We start from the raw sequence: 27,037 nt of genomic DNA on the forward strand, positions 1-27,037 counted from the left end.
GAAAGTTGAGAGATTTTATTTCCAAAGCAGTTTTTTTCTTTTTTTTTGCAGGTGACTGGATTTGGTTACATGCATACAACCACAGCCTGCTCAAACATAATTGCTAATCACACTACATAATGACCATTAACAGACACCAAAAAGCCTCTGGTAACACAAAATCTTGTTTTAATAGATTCTGTACATTCAGAAGCAGATAGTTTTTCTGAAAACCACTTTCAAAAATAAAATGTTCTTATTCAGACTCTGTAAAAATGCTGTCATGAACTTAAACATTTGCAGTTTACTTTTCTTTCTAGCGGTTCTTAATTGAAAGTGGCTTTCAGCAGGAAAGGGGTCAAAGATGTGCCAGGAATCAAACCCAGTCTTGAGCAGTTTCGGCCGCTGCTGCATAAGAGGTGTCCCCTACTTCAGCTCTGCAATTGACCCGCCTCCAGTAGATCTAGTAGAAAGCATGTTTTAGTGCAGTTGGAGGGGGGTTAATAGCCTTGCTCAAGGGCTCACTGTGATTCATCTCTGTTTAACAGACTTAGGTCCATATATCTTACAGGTAGCATTTGGGTTTTTGTTTTATATAGATTCTTTGAGCATTGTACAATGTGACTTTGGAATAAACTTGTGGGGAGGTCCACTTCTTTGTTCATTGACAATTTTCTCAAATGATTTCCACCTGCAAATAATCTTTCATTGTAAAATGATGATGTCCAAATTCTTTAGAAACCCTCACCATGAGCAGCAAATACTGGCGAGAGATATCGTACTGATTCTTAGTGACCCGAGAAATCCAGGAAATGTTTAGTGAAGTGTGTATCGAGGTCTGTACTGTTTATGATGAATGATGTAGTCGATGGCATCTAAATCGTTATTAGTAGCAGAAATTCAACCCATGTTTGGTAGATTTCCTTCAAAACAGTGGGCTGCCATGTTCAGGTGCCTAAAGACCTTGCTCAGGGTACCACAGTGGCGCACCTCTGTTAGCACTCCAGGGACTCAGACCTAGGTCCTCCAGACCAAAGTCCATGTCAGCAAACTACAGTTCTACCACACTTCCCAAAGAGGGAAAATTGTTGAACAAAATCTACTCTTCAGATAAACTAGATAAAATGTCCCCCTAAAGCCTTAGCAGTGAAAGAAGAGAGCATGACAGTATGTACAGTGGTATAATCCAGCTCTGGTCCTTAAAAGGCCATAATTCTGCAGGTTTTCCAGGTATTCCTGTTCTAACACACCTGAAGCAAATGAATCAGTCACTGTGCAAAACTTCATTGGCTGTTGGATCCGATTAACGTGAGACAGATGTGTCAGATGTGTTACCAGAGGCTCATGGACATCGGCCCTTGAGGACAGACTTTGGACACTGATTTAAAGGGTTAAAGCTAACTTGGAAGAAACTTCAGAAAATGAAAAACACATATTTACGAGGCAGGTATTGAATCATTCATTGCAGCCCATCAGTTAGTCAGCATCCTGTAAGGATTATCAGGATGGCAGTCACAGGTCTAAGCCACTCATTGTCAGTGACATCAGAAGCAGGTCCTCTACACCCAGGTCAGTGCTTCATGTTTATGTCTTATATTCATTATCATAATGATCATTCACTTACAATGTGAAGTATTGAGAAAAGAAAATTGCAATCTTGTTATCTTCATTTGAGCTGGTGAAGGGGTCGGATGACGTCTGGTCCCACAGCCGTAAAACAGTGGTTCAGTGTCATTATAGTGATTATCTTTCATTATGATTGCCACGTTCACTTTTTCTGTCCTCATCTGGCCTCCTCAGTACACCACTTCAGCACTTCAGCTTTGTTTTCTGTCACCCATTTTATGCTGGCTGTGATCTTTTCTATGGCCTGCTCCAAAGCCAAGGTGGCTGAGCCAAAGCCAGCATGGAGGTTGTCTTTCTTAAATTTCTTCAGCTGGAGGAAGAAAAAGATTGAAAATAAAACTGCATTTGTTGCATTTATTAGTTTCATTTCCTCTAAATGTCCTGTGAAAAACTGAGTGTGTGGCTGAATTGTTGGTGTGTAGGCTACATACCTCCTGCAGCTCAAACTCTGTAGAGAATCTCTTTGTGACGCCACTGATGAGATTAGTAAAGGAAAAGGATCCTCTTCCATACCTTACAAAAAACAGACAGTTAAACAAAAGGACTTTGTGCAGAGAAGTTCAAATTATTCCCAAGAAATCCTCAGTGTGTTCAACATTCAGTGGAGAGCTACTGCTGATTCAACATTTTTCTGGCCAAAATTAGTCTCTTGAGCATGTTGGCTGTTTTTCTTTTTTTCTAAGAGGAAACTTACTGTTGGAGGAATTGGCTCCATTTTATTCTGAAAAAGTTCCAGGCCAGAGGCGTTCCCACAACGTTTCCGGCGATGGTTGTAATGGTAGAGATGGCGTCCTGCTTACGAATCTTAGCTGGGTCTAGTGTGTATTCCAGATACCTGCCACACAATTAAACACTGATGTAACAAAACATTTTTATTCCCTAGTTTTAAAAGGAATTTTTCAATTTTCCACTAACATCACAGTAATTAACTCTGTCAAGAAGATTATATGTTTGCCAGTGATGATATTTCTGTTTGTTTATCTTTTAACAACTCTATGCAAAAACTGCTGGATGGTGGGGTGTTGTGAGAATGGGTCTTGGTCTTAGATTCCATTAAATGTTAAGGGTGATCTGGATAACCAACTGTAACACCTCAGAAGATGGAACTCAAAAATGAATCAGAAACTTTAGGATCAGGTAGAATATTTTATTAACAATGACTGGAGCCAGGGAAGCAGGTAGCTGGCACTTTGGTTGAATGCAAAAAGATCTTTTCTTGAAGACATCCACAAAAGAATGCAACTGAAGATGATAGGAGGGTTAGCAGAGGGGCATACAGGGTATTTGATTCCAATGAGAAAGGAAGCCCAGCAGGAACAATAATACTTTTCTCACCAGAGATTAACAGGGTAAGTCTGAAATCCCAAATCCAAGTCAAATGTTCCAAAGTCAAAAACACCAAGAAGAGCCACAAGGATAGGATATCAGGGAAATGCTGGGGCTGGCAGATACTTTAAACTAAGGGAAGGGGGTCAGAATCCACAGAGAACAGGTATTTGGTTCATCAAGGCTGGAGACGGACAGATCTGGGAATCAGCAGTCCCAGGCTTCCTGCTTAAATAGAGTGTGGCACAAGTGAAAGGCATCAGCAAATCAGAGCAGAGGGGTGCCTTTAAAAACCATCCACAGATTTAAAAAAAAAAAAAACCATGACAGAACCCCCACCTAAGGGTTGACTCACGATCAGGATGGCCATATGTCTGGCTTTGAGATGAGCAGTCCGGTTTTTAAAAGACCGGTCCACCCTCCGGCGCTGCCTTGAGATGGACGCCCATTTGTCCTCCTTTTGAGATAATTGGGGGGTTTTTTTGTTTGTTTGGTTGTTTTTTTTTCCTCCCTAGATCTCATTTAGGTCTCTAATAAAAAAAAGTAAGTGCACATCCCCTTAAGATGTATTTGTGGCAGAGAACTGGATGAAATCAGCATGAAATTATTATCTGACATCTCATTGGTTGATGGTTAAATTAGTCACATCACATTGTAGATGTGGTTGACTTGAGGTCAGGTACGCCAAGTGAACCCACACTGTCTACCTGCAGAACACAAAAATGCCTGAACAAAAGACTATGTTTAATACTGAATGGACAAAGGAATATGGATTCATCTCCAAAAGCAGGAAGGATGACTGTCATGCATATTGTGATGTCATTGTGATGTGAATGTAAGCAGCAAAGGTAAAGGCGCCATCGATCGACATGCTAGCAAAGAAAAGCACAAGAGCAACAATCAAAGTGCAGGTACCTCTTCACTTTTTTCTTTTTTCCGCGAAGCCATATCTCCCCAGGATGACAAAATATCCACTGCAGAACTTTGTAAAGTTTATCACGCCGTCAAGCATCACCAGTCGTACAAGAGTGTACGACTGGTGATGCTTGATTGAGAGATCTACAATGACTCATCAATTGCTAAAGGGGTAACCTGCGGTAAAACTAAAGCTAAAGCTTTGTGTGAAAATGTTCTAGCACCACACTCCATACAGGCGCATGTGGACTACAGAAAAGAAAACTAACTGCATTATTCACTGGCGACTGATGCGTCAAACAAAGGTACAACCAAGTGTTTCCCTATAGTATTAAGATATTTTCTCTTTGAGGAGCACACTCTGCTTGAGTTTTACAGTGACAGTAACGAGACTTCGGAAGCTATAACAAATCAGCTACGGCAAAACTCGACATGTCTGGTCTGGATTTTTTTTAAAAAGTCAGCATATACAACAGACAATGCCAGCGTTAACTTTGGATAGCACAACAGTGTTTATCAGAAGCTGAAGCTAGCTCAAACTGACATGCTTGCTGCAAACTGTTTAGCACATGTTTTCACAATGCGACAAGATATGCGGATGGTGATGGAAAATGTTGTGTTAAAAGTGTATAGCCATTTTAGCATCTCAGCCAGTAGAACAGCGCAGCTGAAGGAGTTTTGTGAGTTTGTGGAGGTGGATAAGTGCAACCTGCTGCGGCACATCATAACAAGGTGGCTGTCTCTGCTGCCATCTATCGACCGAATGCTGAAATGTTGGAAACCCCTGACTAGCTATTTTCAGAGCCTAGGTGATGAAGAATGTCCAAAGAATTTGTGGAAGTGCTTTGCAGAAGACAACAGTGAAGTGTCTGAGATGTACTTCCTCTTCCTCAGTCACATTCTGAAGGTGTTCTCAGACTGTATTGAAGTACTTGAATCCAAATCATTCAGCATAACCTCTGTGTTTAAAGTGATGACTGAACTTAAAGGGAAACTTGAGAGGCGGCAGAAGGACCTTTTTTTTTTGGCTTTGCTGTGAACAGCAAACTTAAACAACTAATTCCTGATTTGGCAAAGAAATGTGAGGCTGATTTTATTCAGTTTTATGAAAGAGCAAAGAAATATGTGAGTGAAAGGTGTGACTTCTCGGAGAACAGCTTTCACAGCGAAATGTCAAAGCTCAGCCTAACAACTGCTGTGTCCTATTCAGAGTACAGTGATGCAGTGCAGGCCTGCAAACTAATAAACATTGATATGGAGGAATATGAGGAATATGGCATGATGGAGGCTATTCTCAGCTCCCCAGAAATGGAAGGTTGCCACAGTGAGGAGCGGTATCTAAAGCTGTTTTCCAAAGCAGATGTCCCACTGGTGAACCTGAAGAAAGTCAGAGCCTACATCTTCTCCATTCCATGCTGCAATGCACATACAGAATGCATGCGTTTTTTCAATGATGACTTCAGCACGGAGAAAAGAGAGAAATCGTCTCGATGTGGAAAGTGTCAAGGCAGAGCTGCAGATTTGTGTCAACTTCACGTTGTACTGTACAGACAAAGGAAATTCCTCTCAAACAAAAAAAACCATTGGGAGCAGCCAGGAAAGGCCAAAAATATTCACTTCCCTGGTGAGTACATCGGAATCATTGTATGTAATGGGTTTAATATATTTTATAAGTTTCCATGCTAGCTTTGTTCTGTCTTACAAATGTTCTCCTTTTTGGTGTTATGGAAATGGCCACCCTACTCACAATGACCCACCAGGCTGATCATGATGAGCACAATGAAAACAGACCAGCAGAGCAGTTTCCATGACAAGACGAGAAGCAAGGCAGGAGTGCTTCTCCGGACCATACCCTTCCCAGTCCACCAGGTATTGAAGGGCACAACCGAGGCTGGTTTTAGGCAGGGGCAAGAGGGGGGAACACCCCCTCAAACAAACACCTTGCTCCCCAAAGCAACTCTGCCAAAAAAGCAAAAACTGCGTAAACTCTCTCTGCACTGAGCTGCATGCTGGTTGTACAGCATTGCATTGCGTGACCCCCTCTTTCTCCTCTCGGTGAACAACAAATCAGCATTTAGTATGCAAATGAATTGACAAGTAGCCTAATAGTTGGGTGTCAGATTTCTCTCCCTTGCTCAGCTGCTGCAGCAGTAAAACTTTAACGAAGTGAGGCTCTGTTAAATACTTTGTAGCGATTTATATCGTGAGATAGGCTAAGTAATTACTAATTAACAATGAATAAAGTTGTACATGTATGTGTTCTGTCAATAGGGGATTGTTGCTTTTTTAAGTGTGTGAGCCTGTAAGAGGGAGCATTGCTCAATCACACATGAGCACTGAATGTGTGTGCCTGCTCGGAGCCAAACTGACTGAGAATGACCCGTGTGTGCCAGACCCTGTCAGAAAGCTCCGGCATCGTGTGAGAGTTCATTCTCCACATTGGCGTTGGTCCTAACCCCATTCTGTTGCACCATGTTGACCATTACAAATAACCTGGACATGGACAACTTTGTGAGAGTTTTGGGGCAGAAAAGTAGGAGACTCTTATTGTAGAATAAAGAATGAGTTTCTAAAGAAAAAAAAAAAAAAGAAAGAAAAGAACATTTTAACAAAATTAAGAAAAGCACTTAATGTTCTACTATTTTTGTTGTTTGTTCTTGATTTTTATATAAATTTGAGGTTATTGTCTGAGAAACTGTCATCTCATTGTGGTCTGGAGCTTAGTGTTCTGCCCTGTTTTTGTTGTTTGTGAAAGGCCTAACTATCTCAGCTTAGTTTAAAACTTTGGTTTATTGTTATTTGACTGTCTAATTAGACATTTGCTATGTTGTTGGTTGTTAAAACTTTAATGATTGATATTTGTTATGTTTTTCTTATTTTGATGTGTCCATAATTTTTATATTCCATTTACCCCTGAGGGATTGCCACCGTATTCTGGTTAGGGAGTTTGTGTGCTTCAGTGACCCTAAGAGCTACACCAGCAGGAGCTTTAGTTTCTGGTGGGACACCAAAGTTGGACAGGTTTTTGGTTAGAGGCCTGACAAAGTGAAATCCATTTCTTCAGAGTGTTGGACTCTACTAACAGTCCTATAAAAAAAAAACCACTATAATAACAACAAAAACAGCTGAAACATGATGCCCTGTTCACATTTCTGCCTGCTCCCTCATGTATGCATTCCTAGAGCCGGCCTTGGGCACAACCATGGTGCCGAGAACGCAGGATGCGCCACACAGTATAGACTCAGCCACCCTCAAAAAACCAGGTGGACAGAGGGGGTCTGGAGGAGGAAACCAGAGGACAGGTAAGAGCAGGCTTAACCCTGGAAACATGAAATGTGGGATGAACCCACAGGGATCCAGGAAGATGGAGACGCACAGTCACAGAATTTATCACTTTTGACACAGGGAATGGACCAACAAATCGAGGAGCCAACTTCCTATTCTCCACACACAGAGGAAGTTCCTTGGTGGATAGACAAACCTGCTGTCCCACCTGGTCAATGGGAGCCACAGACCCCCGGCAGTTAGCCGTGGTCATGTACCACTATGATGTTCATACCAAGGCTGCTCTTGCTTCGCACCCTACAGAGAGAAACTAGTGGCAGAGGAGGCAAGGAATTATGTGCATACTGCTCCAAAGGGAGATTCTTAGCCCAAGAGGATGGCTCCCCACAACATAGGTATCTAAGACTCATCTCCAAGTCCTGGCTAATCCTCTCCATCTGACCATTTGACTGAGGGTGAAAACCAGAAGAGAGACTAATGATGAACCCTAAAAGTCAACAAAACTCTGACCGAAACTTGGAGGTGAACTGAGAACCACGGTTAGAGATGATATACACCGGAAGGCCCTGTAGCCTAAAAACGTGAACTGCCAGGAGGTCTGCCATTTCCTTGGCTGTGGGTAATTTAGGAAGTGCCACAAAGTGAGCCATCTTTGAGAACTGATCCACAATGGCCAGGATCTTGGTCTTGCCATCTGAGGGGGAAGTCAGTTACCAAACTCCATAGCAATGTGAGACCAAGGCTGTTGAGGGATAGACAAAGGAAGCAGAAAACCAGCAGGATGCTGATGTGACATTTTGGACCGAGAATATACTGGACTGTCAGAAAGGAAGTTCCAGATGTTCTGTCTGTAGTTGTGCCACAAGAACCATTGAGACAGCAGGTGAAGGGTGCTAGCCATCCTCAGGTGACAAGCCAGACAGGAGGAGTGCATAAATCAAGGACCCTGGAGCGAAGATTTGCTGGGACAAACAAACACCCAGCAGGACAGCGACTCACCAAGGGGCTGCTGAACACGTCCAACCTCGCCTTCAAGTTGGACCCAGGTTATTTGCAGATGGACATGGGATAGGAGAATGAAATTGTCTGACTCCTCACTGTCCTTCTCTAGTGAATTAACCTCCCAAAAAAGGGCACCAGATTTAGTGTTCTTAAAACCAGTACAATAAGCCAGAGAAAAGATGAATCTGATAAAAAAAAAAAAAAAAAAAAAAAAAAAAAAAACAAGGCCCAGCAGGCTTGGCGTGGATTGAGTCGTTTGACAGTCTTAAAATACTCCAGATTTTTATGGTTGGTCCACACTAAGAAGAGGTATTTTGATCCCTCCAACCAATGACACAATTGCTGATGTCAAAGTTTTGTTCTATCGCAGACAAACGTTTAGAAAAGAAAGCACAGGGATGAACCTTAGAGTTGTCGGAATACCTTTGGGACAGAACAGCACCAACATCATTGTCAGAAGTATCCACTTTAATGAACTAATACTGAGAATCTGGCATGCGAAGCACAGGAGCGTAGTTAAATTGCTGTCTAAGAATTCAGACTCAGCCTCTTCTATCGACCTATAGGCCTTCCTAGTGGAGGTTAGCAAATGAAGCGGAGCGGCAATGGCACTGTAATTCTTAATGAACCTCTGGTAAAAATTGTCAAACCCCAAGAAAGGTAACTGCCTATGGTTCTCTGGAACTGGCCACTCTCTTACTACTGAGACTTTCAAGGGATCCATCTTGGAACTGCCAGCAAATATAAAGAGCCCCAGGAAGGCAATGGTAATGCAGTGGAATTCACACTACTACACCTTAACAAAGAACCGATTCTGGAGAAGTGGCTGCAAAACAGTTCATACATGGAAAATATGCTCCTCCATGTTCTGTGAAAAGATCAGAATGTCATCAAGGTAAATGAAGACAAACTTGTTCAACATATCTCTCAACACATCGTTTACTAATGACTGAACCACTGCAGGAGCATTAGCTAGCCCGAATGGCATGACCAAGTATATGCAATGGCCCAGGAAAGTCTTCCATTAATCTCCTTCTCAAATGCATACCAGGTGATGGGCATGGCATAGATCCAGTTTGGTGAAGATCGTGGCCTTCTGTAGAACCCCACAAAATAATGCAGCTGAAGACAATAGGAGGGTTAGCAGAGGGGCACACAGGGTTTTGGATTCCAAAGAGAAAGGAAGTCCAGCAGGAACAATAATACTTTTGTCACCAGAGATAAACAGGGTAAGTCCCTGTCCCAAAAACACCAAGAGGAGCCGAAAGGATGAGAAATCAGGGCAATGCTGGTGCTGGTGGGCACCGGAAACTAATCAACAATCACAATATGGGTGGAAATGAGCTGCTTGGCGGAGGTATTTTCAGAGGGGGGGGTGCTTGCATGGTGTGTGAGAAGGTGATTACGTGGTGTGAGTTTTTAAATTAATACTTAGGTGTGTGAAGGCTTTATTTTAATAAGCAGAAATTGTTTTATTATGTAAAGCACTTTGCGCTGCCAGCTGCTCAAAAAGAGGTTTATAAATAAGGTTTGAAGTTGAAGTTTAAGTTGAAATAATTATTTCTTTAGCACCTCTAACTGAGAGTAAGCACAGAATAATCAGTGCCCTTAATCCTAATGAGACACTATAATTGTTAAACTTAAGTCGTGTTGTTTAAAATGCATATATAAATATTAAAAATGGATCTTCATTTCTGTTAATTAATCAGGAAAGCTTTTAAGATTAGGAATGATAAAGTTGAGAAATATTTCCAAGTGAGCAAAATGATACAGAATAATCAAAGTGGCAGACATGATAAGAGCTATTTGATTTCTCCGAGTAAGGAAAGGATCTCCTTTGGCATAGGAAACATCAGATCACCCTTTTTGTCCAGGTACCCTTCTCAGTTTTTGTCTGTGGAAATACACATATTTAAAAAAAAAAAAAAAAAAAAACACGTACATACACAAACCAAACTAGACCCATTGGTGGAAACTGTGATTTGTTTGGATAAATGTGAAGACGCTCAAGGGGTTGTGAGCAGCCTGCAACAGATTTAACTTTGATGCCTTTTATCTGTTTTTGTTTCATTATGACAAACCTTGAAGATATTGTTGTATATGATTGCGTACAAACATGATATGAAGTATTAGTGATTATCATAGTTTCAGAGCTGCAAATGAGGGTGGATCGCAGGCAGGCGTCTTTTGCCAAGTTCTTGTAAATTTTTTTCAAACTTTCCACAATCTGGGATGTTTCTTGATGAGGTCAAAGACGAGACTAAAAGTTCAGTCTGTAAGGAAACACCTCTGAGGAATTTTACATGATCAAACTTGTTTATGTCTTTGAAATCCAGTTTTACCTGCATACCTGCCTTGCTGTGATTATTGCATGTGTGAAAGTGGATCCAACAGAAATGCTGCACATACCTGTTTAACAGCCATGGTGCTTTGGTGCAAGCCATAGCAGACCTGAGCCTGGAAGCTTCAGATGCAATAGTGGTGTTTCGAAACATTTTCCAGGCAAAATCCCACTCCTCCACATCACCAAAGGCTATAGCAAGGCAATAAACTGTGCTTTTCAAGTTGGTGTGGATCCTGGTCAGCATTCAATAGATAAGCAAATGATTACTTAGCAGCCAAAAAACACTGGCTGACTCCTTACGCATGCCAACACAATGAAGCTAGAGCACTATGTCTTGGCTTGCTGCATTTGTTTTAAAGCTGGAGGCATGTTACACATTCTGTTCCTTTAGATTACAATTTAAAGCAAATTTTTAATGCAAACCAACTCAACTCAACTCAATTTCTACTGTACTCACGAGTTGTGACTTGGATTCTTCATCCACTCTCTGTACCAGCCCTTGATCAATTCCCTGCATCCCTCCACACCCACCTTGCATGCCAGCCACATTGCGTTGACCTGGTTATATCTGAGAAGAAACACAATGGTGAAAAGTGGTGAACAAGCTCCAATGCGTGTGAGATCATTTTGACTGAAAATGTTATCTTGTCTCATAAGATTTCTTACTTCTCAGTGTGTCCTGTTGGTACTTTGGTCCAGTTAGCTGTCACTGTCCTGAAGTACTCAAAAAGTGGTTTGACTTGTTTCTTGAGATATGCCTAAAACAAAAAATGGTCTTTTACTTTAAATATCAATCCAGTCACTCAAAAAAAAAATCTCTCCTGTTAGCAACAGAATATGAGTTTCAACATTTATTAGAAGACAGAGCTAACCTGTAAGGCTCCATACACCTCAGTGCGCTCAAACATAAGAATGTAGTAGTTGAGGTTGATCAGAGCTGATTCCCATGGGATGTAGCTTATCTCTTTTGACAGGTATTTAGTGGTTTTCAGAGCTAAAGTTGTGGGGATTATTTTTGCTCTGCACAAAACAAAAGGTTTTCAACCATTAAAAACCCACAATATTTTGATCGTTTTATTTATTTATTTTCACCTTGCCAGATTGAATGCATCATCTATGATCTGTGCTCGGTTGATGACTGGTAAAGCCTGAATGAAATGGAGAATAAGCACATTCATAAGAAAATTCACAAATACTTTTTTCAGAGACAAAAGCATTGATGATAAAGCAAAAAAAAAATTTTTTTGTCATGCTTCTTTGGTCCTGTTGTGTACATTGTTGCTGTAAGAACCACTCATATGAACAATTTGTTGGAATGTGAAAACAGTGCCAAATTTATAGTGTCATGAATATTAAACCCAAATGTTTTTTTCATGAAGGGAATCATCTTGCAGATTCTGTGTTTTTAACTATTTTGGTTACTAAAATAGGTACACCACATTTTATAGCTTCTTCATAATGATAACAACAATCAAACTGGATTTTTAACTACTGAACATCAATAAAATATACATTTTTCAACTTTTTTTGTTTGTTGCAAAGTTCGTGGCTGGCAGGACTCACCTGATGGTTGGTATCAAGCAGAGAGAGAAGATGTTTCCAGTTTTCCAGATCATAGTTTACCCTGAAGTATCCAGAAACATTTGTGTTTGCCAGTACCCATTCCTCTCCTGAAACTTTCACAGGACTACGTGTGTCTAGGAAGATATGCAATTTATTATTTCACACAATGACTTGTTAATATGCACAACCAGCATGAAGAGAAATGCCATGTTTTCATGTTTCCTTATCTGCCCAGTCTGTGCTGATCAGTCTGATTGAGTCCACTTGGGTTTTTCCCAATGCTACTTAGTTTGTCATTACTCAGCACTACTTAAACACGCACCAGTCTCTCCCTCTCTGTCAGATTATCACTTGTTGAAGTTCAGCGGTCTGATTATCGGTTCCAGTTACCTACCAAGTTTCACGTCTCTGGTTTACTCTTCTTGCCTTGCCCAAGATGGATTCCACTTGCTTTTTGGATTTCTGGATACGGACCCTCTCTTCCTTTTTGGACCCCTGAGTCTCACCATTTGTCTGTGCTAAGTACCTCACCTGTCTCAAAGTGGCCTGCCTTCTCACCTTGTCTTTCCATTCTGGACTCTCTCAGCCTCTCTCTTTGCCCCAGAATCAGACTGCTACCCCTAAGCTCTCATTTCTCTAAGATCCACATTTACAATAAACCTGGTTTTGTATACTACTCCTATGTGTGGCTGAATTTCCGGGTCCTTGCAGTTAACCATTACACCGTGCGTGTTATTGTGAGGGTACCTGTCTTATTAAGCAGCCAGTATTGTTGCTGCTCCACACCATTCTTCTTCCATTTAATGGGGACAAACCATGTGTAACTGGACAAAATATAAAACATGGTGACAACTTTAGCATGTTAATAGAAACAAAGTCCTCATGACTGCTTATCAGACACTGCTCAGAGTATTGTTTAGCCTTTTCATCTAGCTATGCTTTACTTCAAAGTTGAATCATATTCTGTATCTTTAAACTGAAAAGTAAGGGAGATTAGGTCATAATGCTCTACCAGCGGTTTGGCCAGTGTTTTGTATGCAAGCATTGCGAAATGAGGTCTAATTGGCATTAATCTTTTTACCCAGTTGGATGTTAAATAAGATACAGACTTTGATTGAAAGCAGCCCATATAATCAGAAAGTTTAAGCATTAGCTGCTTAAACCCCAAACTAAACACAAACGGACCAGCAGGGAAGCTGATGGTTAAAGGAACTAAAACATGAGAAATTACCATAAGCTGAATTGACTAAATGAGGACCCCCTACCAGTCACTACACAGTCATAAAAGTTTTAAGTGATGAATACTGTCTGGGACCAAAATGCAAACAAGAGAAAAGTTGTCATTCAATCAATCAATCAATGGGGCTCCTGCAACAGAGGTAGCGTCCCATCCCTTAGCATTGAGCTGACCAGCTGAACCATTTTTTTTCCAGTGTTGGCAGTCTTGTACCAGCTTCTCTGCATCCTCCATGGTAACTCAGTTTTGTCAGAGGTCACCTTCAATGACGTCCAGCCATTGAGTGCAGGACTTGCCTCGTGGTTGTTTCCACCCAGGGGCCTATGGATCAAACTGGAGGAGGGCTCTTGTTGAGTGATCAGGGGGAAGCCAGAGGACATGACCAAACCAACAGGTGTGCATGTGTGCAGCCAGGCCAGTAGGTCTGGACTGGCACGTGCAAGCTCTGAGTGCCTCGTTGGAAACCCTCTGGGGCCACCTGATGTTTTTGACAGTTCAAGGGCCCTGCTTTCAAAGCCATCTATTCTGGCAGCTAGGGTCGTATTTATGATAACTGCTTCTGATAGCTGGGAGAGCACAAGTAAGCAAGACCCTGGTAAAGAGCTTGCCAGGGACGGAAAGAAGGTTAGTGCCTCTGTAGTTGTCACAGATCAGTCTGTCACCTCTTCCAGATTAGTAGAATGATTCCTCTGGTCCAGATGATTGCCTGCCCTTATTGGGCAAAAAAATAGTTGGATGTTTTTTGTCATTATAGTGGTGCAATGTGAGCTCATGACACATTCCCAGGCCAGCTGAGAGACAAAATCCCTCCAGTAGCCTATATTTTGGGTCTACCCAGGGTCTACTCACACAGGGATGTGCCCGGAACACTTCACCTGGGCGGTGTCCAGGAGGCATGCTAACCAGATGCTCAAACTATCTCAACTGGCTCCTCTTGATATGGAGGAGCCACAGCTCCACTCTGAGCCCCTCCTAGATCACCCTATCCCTAAGGGAGAGCCCAGCCACCCTGTGGAGGAAACAAATTTCAGCTGTTTGTATTCGTGATATGTGAGGGTAGCATCACTGATCAACTGGTAAATTGAGATCTTCACCTTTTGGCCCAGCTCCTTTTTCACAATGACAGACTGGTAAAGCATCCACATTACTGCAGATGCTGCACCAATCTGACTGTCAGTCTCACTCTATTAATTTTTCCCTCACTCAAAAGCTAGATACTGAGAAACTCAAACTTCCCCACTTGGGGCAGGACCTCATTCCTGACCTAAAGAGGACCCTCCACCCTTTTTTAGTTGAGGACCACAGTCCTTAGGTGCCTGAAGTCTTTCTCCATGGTCTCGCCAGACCCCTCCAATACCCGCATTTTTGCCTCCATGACTGCTGAAGCCACATTAGCCTGCCAATGCCCATCAGCTGCTTCCAGGGTCTCACAATCCAAAAAGGCCCGATAGGACTCCTTCATCTTGATGAAAATCTTCACCGCTGGTGTCCACCAATGAGTTCTAAGATTACCACCACAACAAACACCAACAACCTTACAACCATAGCTCCGGCTGGCCGCCTCGACAATAGAGGCACGGGATGTAGTCCACTCATACTATCCCCTGCCACACTTAGGACATGGTTGAAGCTCTGCCAGAGGTGGAAGTTAAAGCTCTCTTTAACAAGGGACACTGCCAGACATTCCCAACAGACTCTCACAGCATGTTTGGGCCTGCCAAGCCTGATCGACTTCCTCTCATTGACTCTGAGCTGCTGTTTGGTGCATAAGCACAAACAACAGTCAGGACCCATCACCCACTGAAGGTAGAGGAAGACTATCCTCTCATTCATCATGGTGAACCCCAATGTACAGGCACCAAGTCAGGGTGCAAAGACGACACACATACCTGCTCCTCTCACTGCCACTCCAGAGTGAAAGAAGGTCCAGCCCTTCACGAGGGCACTGGTTTCAAAGCCCAGGTGGTGTGTCAAGGGGAGTCCAACTATATCAAGTCAAAACCGCTCAACCTCATGTAGCAGCTCAGGCTCCTACCCCACCAGAGAGGTGACGTTCCACATCCCTAGAGCTATCTTTAGCAACCAAGGATTGGTTCTCCAGGGTCCCTGCCTTTATCAGCCACCCAGCTCGCATTACATCTAACCTCTACGGTCTTTTCCTTGAGTGGTGAGAACACACCATGTCACCCTTTCAGACTAAGCCCAACCGGGACCTATGAACAAAGGCCTGACAACCAGACGCTCGCCTTCATGTCCCACCCCGAGACCTGACTCCAGAAGGGGGTCCCAGTGATCCGTGTCTGGCCAAAGGAATCTTTGCTCAAATGTTTTTCCTCATCATAACGATCACTTTATAATTTAAACATAAAACAGGGGACTTACTTGAATTGAGATGGCCTCTCTAGAACAGCATCTGGATCCAACAGGAAGTGTTTCTGGGTAACATTCCCTGTCCGGGTGTCAATAGTGACCACTGGAAAACCCATCTGGAGAGTCCAGCGGTTCATGATGTCATGGACGGAGTGGGGAATATTTAAGCCTGGGGTGCTTTCAACCGCCTAGCAGCAAACAAAAGGTACAAGTGGGTCAAAAAATCACATGGACATACAACACATCTGCAACTTTAAGTTTTTTTGTTTTTTTCTCTCTGGCAAAACTAACTTTTTGGAGATGGTCCCACAAATCTGTGTACACTGTGTTGCCAAAAGCAAATGTGTTGAGGTAAGACTGAAAAGAAAAACAGTGAGGAACAGCATGAAAAACATCCATTCATTCAGTCACAGTTATGACAGGAGAAACCTTGAGCAATCTCATGGTTATCAATCCAAAAGGCTCGCTGCCAGTAGGTTACAACATTTAAAAAACACACTAATTGACAGAAGAAAGCAAAGGTTAAGATCATACTTCTAACTTCACACTCACACTTAGTCCTTTGGCGAAAACAGGCTCAGTGAGAAACTCTGACAGCATCCTGAGCACCGCCGCACCCTAAAAAGAGCAGACACATAAACCACTAGAATTTAGCTGGTTTAAACTTTCATAACGGTGAAGGTTTTATACACAATCCAAAGCAAATATCAAAACCCATTGTTGACCTGGCAGTTGCTCAGACAGGAAAATCAAAGTCTATGTGAATATGCACTTCTTAGACTTTAGAAAATGCAACAGATCATGTAAAATGGAAAATTAAAGCTTGGAGTTACAATAACCCAACAAGGTATTGGTTCATATCTGGAAATCTCCATTATATGAGCAGAAGATATATTTCTATTTTGACTGTAATACTTTAGATAAGATGTAGAGGGGCTGAATCATAATAAAAGCTGTATGAGTATAGCGGATCCTGTATCATGTTGGCCTACTGTGCAAAATGATGAGAGGAGCAGACCTTGCTGTATGAGATGGTGTTAAACATCTCACTGATCTCAGCAGGGCTATTGACCTCCTCTTCTTTGCGAGAGAGTGGGTGAGAGGAAACAAGGGCATCCACAGCAAACGCCTTCTGCATGTCAATAAGAAAGATGAGGTCTTTCTGTATCCAAGAAAAAAAGATGAGTTAGGACAGGCTTTCTGAGCCACCAAAATAGGGAAAGGTTTGTGACTAGCTGGTTTCAAGAAACAAGCATTAGTCTCACAATGTTCCAGGTGGGCTCAGCATAGTCTGCACCCAGGTACTCCACATATGAAGCAAAACCCTCATTTAGCCACAGGTCGTTCCACCATTGCAGAGTCACCAAGTTTCCAAACCACTAAAAACACAAATAATAAACAGTTTTTCAAGGTAAAAAGTGTAAAAGAAATTATCAAACATTTTTGGAAACCAAGAGGGAATTATAGAAACTACTTTGCTTTTACATAAAATGAAAATGAACCCAACATACCATGTGTGCAAGTTCATGGGAGATAATAGTGGTGATTTTTTCTTTGTTTGCAGTAGAAGAAAGAATAGGATCATAGAGCAGGGTTGTTTCCCTGTATGTTATCAGACCCCAGTTCTCCATTGCTCCGGCATTAAAATCAGGCAAAGCGATTTGATCTACAGTGAACAAATACAAGCAAAGAGTTGGTAATAGGTAACACCAAAACTGTTGCAGAGTGCATTCAACCTGACCCATTTCCTTTTGAATGGAGAAAATGTTTCCGCATGCTAAAAAAGTGACTGTAATGATACATCAGGCATACAGCAAAACCTTTCCATGTTAGAGCGATACGCTTGTTACTAAAATTCACTCATCTCCTGCTCAGAAAATATTTACAGTTGAGTTGTAGTTTCATATTTAGTCAGATGTTGAAAATAAAAAAAGTGATGCAAATATTTCTTCATTGTTACAGTCATCAATTATCATTATGACCCACAAATACTGGAAAGACACCGAGCGGATGTGGATCTCTTGCACAGTACAAATTATGCAGCATTATGGTTTTTAATGTTGTTTTGCTTAATGACTGTCCTCAGGACTTTTCATAAGTTAAAGTCATTTTCTCCCTTTTTAAACATGACCATGCCAATTTTTAGTGTTTACATATAATCATCAGCCACTTTATTAGGTACACCTTGCTAGTACCAGACTAAATCCCCAGTTTGCCTTTAGAACTGCTTTAATGCATCATGGCATAGACAGGTGTTGGAAACATTCTTCAGAGATTTTGCTTCATATTGATACCATCACAGAGTTACTGCAGATTTGTTGGCTGCACGTCAGTGATAAGGATTGCAAAACTCTCCAACAGCAAGGTTTGCATAAATGGTAACTCAGCAAAATCACGTTTTTGGCTCTGCTGTAAATGTTTGTTTCATCATGCTGATGCTGAGTTGACCTACCTGATTTAGAGAGAGGATAGGGTGTGTTATAGTATTGTTCATAGAACTGAAGGATTGGCCCTGTAACGTTGAGAGCATACACTCCCTGCCCATTGGTTATGGCTTTATTCTGAGCCCAGATTCGAATCTGCAAGAAATTAAAAGTCCACAGTAATAGAAAGAGAAAATCTCTATTGTGGTCTGTTTTAAAAGGAAATGGATTTTGAAGTATACGCCTACAGTTTTTTCTTAATGCTGGATATTTACATTGCTGCTGATCAAAGACACAAAAATTCCAGTTATGGATACAGTAAATACAAATTCAACATGTCTTACCAACAAATTGCCTTGGGTTGACTCAATAAAACCAAAGTCACTGACAACAAATGCCAACAGATATGTAGACATTTTCTCTGTTGGCTCAAATGTGGTAACTCTTACACGTCTGCCATCAATTACAGTGTCTGAAGAGTCTGCACAAAAACAGAAGTTAGACCTTTACCTTCTGTTAGTATTAACTATAAAACAGGTGCTGATTTTCTAGAAAAGATGTAGTTATTAATTATCTAAAATTCAACAGTGCCAGGTATTACTCAGAAACACCCAATAACATACTACAAAACTGCTTTTGACTGCTTTAGTTTGTATAATTTGCCTTAGAAACTTTCCATTACTGGACTGTGCCATCTTACCAATTAGCCACACTCGTGGTTTTTAAAAGTACAGTTTTCCCAGAGACATAACTTGTAAAAGTTGTAAAAGTTTAAAACTAACCAATTTCTTTGCCATTGGACAGAGCCGCGGTGTCCCTCGTGTGGATGATGGTGACATTGAAAACAGCCTTCATAGCTGGTTCATCAAAGCAAGGAAAGGATTTCCTGGCATGTGTGGCTTGCATCTGAGTAGTAGCAACAACTCTACGAAATGTTCCAATTAAACATGCACAAAACACGTCAATCAAGCAAAATCACACAAAAAACCCAAAACAAAACATTGGAATAGTTGAAAGCAGAATGATGGTGCAAAAGTATCCTTTGTTGTTTCTTACTTCTTGACACCGTTATCCATGTATTCACTCCGGTAGAGTCCTTCCAAGTCATCCGCTAGCTCCCCAGTGAAGTTAGTGTGAAGTACATAGTACGCTCCCACAGTTAGGCTGCTGCGTAGCTGAATCACTAGGTACGTCGTTTTCTCTACAAGCCAAGTCCTTTGTATGCCAGGCACTGTGGCCCCACCCAGTCCACTCAGCTTAGCTTGGTGCCCAAAGAAGGTGGTGAAATTAAGTTTCTGGGAGTGGATGATGATGAGGTCTGTTTTCTTTACACATTTGAATAACACAGTTGAGTGTCCAGTGAAAATATAAATGCCGTCTGCATTGGGCTCCAGTCGAGGCCATAGGGTTACATTGTAAGAAAGAGGAGTTAGGGAGTCTGGAAGTCTGTAGTAGTCCCATGGTTCCTTTGGGGTGAAGGGGGTCGTGGGGGGTGTAGGTGTGCTGCTGTCTGATCCATCTCCGGGCTTATGTTGATTCTTGGCCCTTTCCTTGTGATAGGCGATAGATAGAGCTATAATTGTAACCAGCGCACTGCCTGCCAGTACGAGCATCCCAAGGCCCACATTTTTACTGACATAGTAGACTTTCCCCATGACTGCCAAAGGAGGCTTGTGCAGAACTCTGCAGGATCTCCTCCCTGTTTATCCAGCACAGCAGGACTTGTCTCTTTACAGTTAATGGTTGAGTTAATAACATGTAATAAAAAATACCTAAGGAGAAAAAGAAAGTAGAAAATACCTCAGTCGTTTGCTCAGTCTTTTGTTGTTGTTGTGACAAATAAGTACAACTATCACATTAAAGCATTTCACACACATTTCCAGTTATCAATCTGTACTGGTCTTCACATAGTCTTTGACTTGTAAGATTGCTTCATTTCATGTAAAATGGATGAAAATCATCTGCATCCACTTTTGCATGTTGGACCATGTTTAAGAAATTGTTGTAATGGATTCAAGCTAGAGAGTGCTTTTCTAGGAACAAAAATAAACACATTAAAAAGGAGCTACAAACAAATCCAGTCAAATGACTACATAGGTCTTCTTTGGAAATGAGGTAGTTTTCAATTTTGAACATTTTGAGTTAAGAACATGGTATTAGTGTATCTGCTCCAGCTGGTGCCACATGGTCATTTTGCATGAAACAACAATGAGGGAGTCTGGAAGTCTTTATTGATCCCAGGGTTTCTAAAATCCTATGTGTGCAAAAATGTGCAAACTCCCCAGTATTCATATAAAGAAAAAAAAACACTGGACTCCTGGAAACAATTTCACATTGTTTTCTTGCAACACTAATCTGGCATATTTAATCTACCTAATTAATTCTATACTAGTGGTATGCATTGCAAACGAGAAGATGGATTTAAAATGGTTTTACTCAGTATTGCTCTTGTCTGACCTGTTTGGGAAACCAGAAAACTAAGTTTTCACTTCTCCTAGATGCCTCATTCATCTTTTATTGTCTGTCAACAATTTTCCAGCGGTAAGTCGAAGTACTGGAATGGGAACAATCCCCTAAGGTCCAAAACAATTTATCCAGATTTTTTTTATAAACACATAGTCTGCATAAGTGTTGGAAGGACACCTCCGTTTAAAAGGTTGTCATATCAAAGGTCTTTCAGCACCTACAATAATGAATGTTTTATTTGTGTAATATGTTTTTAATGTGAGGCTTCAGGCCATGGGAAACAGCAGGCAGGGTCAGCTTTGAGGGGAAAAAAACATAATAAGAATGTGCCATGGAGCCAAGGCTGGAAGTTCAAAGCTGTTTTGGTTTCTGCTTTAGGTGAGCAAGAGAACAACATTTTGTACTGATGATACTGCAAATCAATCTTATAAATATCTCAAGTTGACAACATCAACTGGTTCATCCTCCATAATGACTTTTAACCCACAGCTGGACAACATGCATTCACAAGAGTCACAAGTTTTCCTTTCTAATCTCCACGAGGCTCCTATTTTAAAAGAATTATTATCACTTCATATAATTCTGTGTTTTAGATATACTTTTAGTGCAACCCTCCTCCCAATCACCACTTTGTATTTCTTGTGGTATGAGCTGTCATTTGACTCAACCAGTCACATTATAGCTGTTTTATCATTTCGACTGAAACTGCCCATGAATACTTCAATAACTATTAACTGTTCTTGTTGCCTCATGAATATGCTTATACGCCTCTACCTGATCTTGATATTGTAATAATCGTACCTGGCCTGTGTTGATGTGCTGATGTGCTAAAGTTAGCTAACATTAGCAACCACTTAAAGTGTACCAAGGCTATGAATGCAAAACATCAGCACAAGAATGTGTTTAGGTTCATTTATTTTAATTTATAGATGGCATAGTCATGATGTTGAAGAAATAATTTCACATTTTCCTGGCTTGTTCCCTTCTTACTGTAAGTTAGACTAATGCTTGGTTATACCTATAATGTAAACAGGAAGAAATTGCCATTAGCTTAGCTTAGCAAAATGGTTAAAAGTAGAAAGCAGCTAGCTTGACTGTGTTTAGATTTGGTGGCATTTGTCTACAACCAGTTTAATTGTTGATCATCTGAGAAGTTATTTGTTTAATTAAATTATTAAATGTTACTAAAAGACCTTATGAAAAGTTAGTGAGAATCACAGTAATTCCAACAAATGTGAAAATTCCTGACAGGTGAACATGACTTTCGCCTCCAAACCCTCCAACAAAGAAAACACAACTATCAGCAAAGAGATAAAAAAAACAACAAAAGTGTAAAACTGGTGTAACATTTCTTTGTAGGAAAACAGTGTTTGTACAGGGAACTTTATTACGTTATAGTTCTAACTTTTTATTAGTTGATATTTCATGCAAATCTATTGTGTGTATTAGTGTGGTGCTGAGTTGAATCTGTTTGGCGCAAGAGGATAGCAGCGGATTAACAAGGACATATTTTTTGTCAATAAGGCTGAACGCATTTATCAAAAGGATGACAGTGTTAATGTCTGTGCTGACAAAAAAACACTGGTTGTATAATGTCAACTGTGCGTGTGTAAACGTACCTGTGTTACCATGAAATGTTAGCACAGTATCAGCCTATTTTCTCTACTGTCTGTCAGCAGTAATCAATAGACAACAGAGCTGATGAAAAAGCATGTTTTTTTTTCCAACTAATGTCATTTAGTAGATAGAGAAAAGTGTTTTAAACACATTAATAACTCTCAGAACTCGACGCATGTGCTGATTATTTTAAAAGAACAAAGCTGCAAAATCCACCTTTCTTTCCATCCCAATACTATGAAAATATCTCAAGTTAAACCGTGGCTGTCAGAACATTTAAGCTGGTTTTGTCACTGCTGACTGTTTTTGTTGCTACCGATGTCAGGCTGGCGGTCGACATATTTAGTTGAAAGCGGCATCTGGCTCTGGTTTCTGTTAAGCTAAGATAACAGATTGCTGGCTTGTAGCACACGCTCATTAAACAGGCGCAAATCTTTTCTGCTTACATTTGACAAGTAGGAAAATAAGAATATATTCAAGATTCAAAGCTTTTATTGTCATATACAGTTAGAAACATGTTTCCCTGTACAATGAAATTCTTACTTTGCTGCTCGCACTGGATGCCAAGAGTGTCAAGAATCATAGGTATAAAATCAAAGTATGAAAAATCCGGGATTCGACTATCCGGCGGACCCTCCTCTACAGGATCCCTGAATAGACCTTACCGGGGAGGCTGAGGAGTGTGATTCCCCTGTAATTGGAACACACCCTCTGGTTCCACTTCTTAAAAAGGGGGACCACCACCCCAGTCTGCCAGTCCAGAGGCACTGTTCCTGATGTCCACGCAATGCTGCAGAGGTGTGTCAGCCAGGACAGCCCCACAGCATCCAGAGCCTTAAGGAACTCCGGGTGGATCTCATCCACCCCAGGGGCTCTGCTACCAAGGAGCTTTTTAACCACTTCAGCGACTTTAGCCCCAGAGATAGGAGAGTCCACCCCTGAGTCCCCCAGCTCTCCTTCCTAACTGTAAGACTTGTTGATAGGATTGAGGAGGTCTTCGAAGTATTCCTTCCACCAACCCACAATGTCCAGAGTTGAAGTCAGCAGCTCCCCATCTCCACTGTACACGGTGTTGACAAAGGAATGGTTCCCCCTCCTGAATTGCCAGATGATGGACCACAATCGCCTCAAAGCAATCCGGAAGTCATTCTCCATGGCCTTGTCAAACTCCTCCCATGCCCGAGTTTTTGCCTTGTCTACAGCCAAAACTGCATTTTTAGCCAATATATTTTCAGACAATAAAGCTGGTAAAATAGCAGTACTCTCTCAAACTCTCTGTTGTGGAAAAAAGTCTGTCAATCAAGGGGAGTCTGGTTCTGAAGTAAAAAAGATTACAAAGTTTATTGAACAGAAAATGAAAAAGAACAGAATAATACAAATTGCAATTTGGAGACAATTCAAAGGTCCGATGGGGCAGAAAGTCTGAAAATGCTCTAACCGGGCTCCGGACTGAACCATCCATTTACCCTTGTATAAGGACGTCAATTGCCTGCCCTGAATCTATGTTATTCTAAACAACAAATGTCTGTTGTTGCTTCAAAAGTTAGGTCAGATTGACCCCTAAATTATAATCTCCCTAATGGCACCATGGTATCTGACTTCTTAGCTGTAAAACTCTTCAAATGATGAGTGTTCTAATTAATCAGATCTCAGATTTTTTAATGCAGACATCTCAGGCCCTCTACACATTTGCTATGTCTGTAAAGGGAAGTAAGCAGACACTGTGTAACTAAACTTAAGTTCTTTAAATTCATCATGGTCAATATGACCCACTATGCTAAACTGGGTAATACCCAATAGTTCAAATATTTCTTTTTTAGGCCTATTGTAGGCTACTTTGATATTCTTGTGTTTTAAGTAAATGGTATATTGACGTTGAAAATTTCAGCCACAAATTAACAGTCTTAGAAGCTTTTATGAATGAAAAGTCCATTAAGAGTTGTATTTTTATACTTAAATGAAGCCTCTTCTGTATTGCAGTGGTGACGTATTAACAACAAAGACTGTTAGAGGCCAAAGCTATGAATACTCAGTCTTGTTATTTAGTCTAATATTTGTATTTTGGCTCTTTTATCTCTGTAAAGTAACTAGCTTATTAGATACATTCACACACACCTACTCATCCAGGTCTCCAAAGGATCTTGTACTTGTTTATATTTTCTGAATTGTGATAGTGACCTGACTTACTCTAACTGCAAATTTGAAACACCAACAATAATTCTCCACTGAAACTATACAATAAACATGTTTCCTTGTTTAAAACTTGATTATTCACAACCAAAGGGATATTGCTTATAAAAGGCTCAAGTACATAAGGAAGAAATTACCCAATTATGTGACTGTGTAAACAGTTTTATGTTGCCACAACATGAATAATGGACATGGACCTACACACACATTTCTACTTGGGTCAGTGGTATGTGGACTCAACGCCAGACAACAACATCTGGAGTTGATGAGTTATATTAAGGCCAAGACCACACAAATGAGTATGTACTGTGACACATCTGATATGAAACAGACTTAAAAAAATAAACAGGTCATTTTCAAGTAAATTTAGCCATCACTTTTAAAGTATTGTACTTGCACAGGCAATCAGTTGTGTTTTCAGTCTCCAGGGACAATCTACAGTTAGCAATAGTTAACGTTAATATTAATTTTTATTTTATGCCTTTTCAGAAAGACAACTGCACCCAGCAGCATGTTTGCCAAAGAAGTTGCATACTATATATCTAAAATGTGTATACTTTAGTGTACTCTTCCTCTGATTTATTATCATCACGCATTGAAAGGATAACAAGGAGCATAGCTTAAAAAACAACTGTCTCATAGATCAAAACGATTATATGACCATCAGTGTTGAGTGATATGATAGAAGGCTTAATAATATAACAGTATTCGATGATAGTATGACGTTCTTATTTGTTACAAAAACTAAATAGACGAGTATAAGTTGTATTTAATGAAAAGTTTTATGCAGTTAAAAGATAAATCAGTTACCTAATCAGATCAACTTATGCTAAGCTAAGTTAGCAGCTAGCAAAATTAGCTTTAGCTAGCTGTATTGTCGTTTTTTTTAAAAAATGGATTGAACAGCCCCTTTATTTAGTGATGGAATAATAAGCTAGGCTGTCAAGGTGTTAGTTAAACTAAATATTATAATCAATATCATACAGTTCTGGTGAGAAACTAGAAACTAAACCAGTAAAATTGTGCAAATTTTACTGGCTAGTTAACTTCTGCTTGATTTGACCCATGAATTCCTTTTTTTGTTTGTTTTTGTTTTTAACTGATTTACATTCTTTTTTTTTATTTCTCTACCATAATATTTTATACAGTAAAAATATGCTATGGTGACATTTTTTACAGTTTAAAACCGGAACATTAGTTTAAACATTGTTTGCTAAATAACATGATACATTTCATAAACATTTATTTAAAAAGTCGTGGCTTCAAAGCTTTAAGCATTGGTTTATATTATCATACAATTTTTGTTTTTAATACAATGACATTAAATATTTCATGCCAACAGCTTTCTGCTTCACTTAATAAGCAGTCAAATAGATTTAGGTTCCTATCGCCTTCCCTTTTTTTTTTTTTTTTTTTTTTTTTTTAAAGTCCATTTAATAAATGTTTTTATTCACAGAGATCACTTGGATTTTCTTTTGCCATGGCAGGATAATGGCTTAAGTGAAAATATTTACTTTGAGGGCCCAAAGTCACATATCAACTACAACAAAAAAATGGCCACAACTTATTTAATTGTCATTTTAACAGGCGTTCCCTATCAGTTCTAGACAAGGTCATTTTAAAAAAAAAATATAAATAAATAAAATAAACTTCTTTCAAATACATGCCAGTTTATCAAGTATTATGAAAAGATTAAACGTTCTTAGTAAACCAGGACAAAATTAACCACACAGCACCAGGTGATTGTCTTTATTCACCTTTTACACTTTGCCAGGTTTCTCAGGAAAGTGCAGCTTATCCTAAAACTGTGATGATAAAATACTCACAAATGTTGACCAAATACCTTTGTTATCATTCTCTCAATTCATGAGCCCATGCTCCACACTATCAACTTTGTCCTCCCATTACTGTAAAGATGAGCTACAGCCAGCAGCTGCAGCAGCAAAGTTTACACCCACAACAAACTGAATGTGATAGACGCCACCCTTATCTGCTTCCCAAAGCAGAAACTCAGTCTTGTTTTTGTACAGAAACCACTAAATATAACCTGGACTAAAAAGTACACAATGATTTATTGAGGAAACACGCATGTCATAGCTGTTTTTCTTCAGTGTTTTTCTCACTGCAACATCGTCTAAAGCTGGCTTTAGAAGCCATGTCACTGGACTGATCGTTGACTTAATCATAATTAAACCTTCCTTCCGAGTGACAATATTCTATGATTCATTTATGCACCATTTATGAATAGTCACGGAGAAACAGCCCAACTCTGAAAAACCTCAACAGTAAAATAAGCAGTGCATCATTGATGCCAGATGGCAGGAGCTGTAAAACACGTAAACAGGTATTTTCAAAACCTTCCTGCAGAGGAAGAAACAGCTTAAATCTATCAAAGAGTACCTTGGCAAACTGCATGTTAGATCCATTTTCACTCGACAAAAGGAAAACAGTACTTACCAATCACTGGTGGTCCACTGTATGCTCTGCTCTCCCTGCATAAGAAATAGAAGTTGAGCTGGTATGAGCCATGACTGATGTGAGCGACTTGCAGTCAGGATCTGTGAGGGTGGAAGTGGGAGGTGGTGGAAGCTAACACAGGTTTTTTTTCAGGAATGTGGGGAGGGAATCATTTCCTCAGTTCCCAAATATATCGAAATTAGTAGTATAAGGGGGATTGAAAGGATGTGGCTGTAT

General features: G+C 40.4%; 1 protein-coding gene across 1 annotated transcript; it reads right to left on the reverse strand.

Annotated features, from left to right (window-relative positions):
- LOC306755164 (aminopeptidase N-like) lies at positions 1-26,898 on the reverse strand. Its single transcript, XM_079239453.1, has 21 exons — positions 26,801-26,898; positions 19,127-19,842; positions 18,853-18,995; positions 18,415-18,551; positions 18,100-18,226; positions 17,159-17,313; positions 16,913-17,026; positions 16,666-16,809; positions 16,200-16,265; positions 15,939-16,004; positions 15,660-15,835; positions 12,788-12,864; positions 12,041-12,174; positions 11,570-11,625; positions 11,350-11,497; positions 11,144-11,235; positions 10,935-11,045; positions 10,543-10,710; positions 2,300-2,440; positions 2,037-2,118; positions 1-1,915 (listed from the first exon to the last, which is right to left on the reverse strand). Exons 2-21 carry the CDS (start codon positions 19,723-19,725, stop codon positions 1,763-1,765), a joined length of 2,889 nt encoding a protein of 962 aa, XP_079095579.1. The 5' UTR covers positions 19,726-19,842; positions 26,801-26,898; the 3' UTR covers positions 1-1,762.
- Positions 26,899-27,037: the final 139 nt, after the last annotated feature.

Source organism: Telmatherina bonti (assembly GCF_933228915.1).
Source record: "Telmatherina bonti genome assembly, chromosome: 1".
NCBI lineage: Eukaryota > Metazoa > Chordata > Actinopteri > Atheriniformes > Telmatherinidae > Telmatherina > Telmatherina bonti.

Excerpts from the sequence above, each read along its gene's own strand:
- LOC306755164 (XM_079239453.1), bottom strand. The coding sequence starts at position 19,725 with ATGGGGAAAGTCTACTATGTCAGTAAAAATGTGGGCCTTGGGATGCTC. Across the intron at positions 11,498-11,569 it reads GATGCATTCAATCTGGCAAG|AGCAAAAATAATCCCCACAA; the intron begins GTGAAAATAAAT and ends TGTTTTGTGCAG. Across the intron at positions 1,916-2,036 it reads CAGAGTTTGAGCTGCAGGAG|CTGAAGAAATTTAAGAAAGA; the intron begins GTATGTAGCCTA and ends TTCTTCCTCCAG.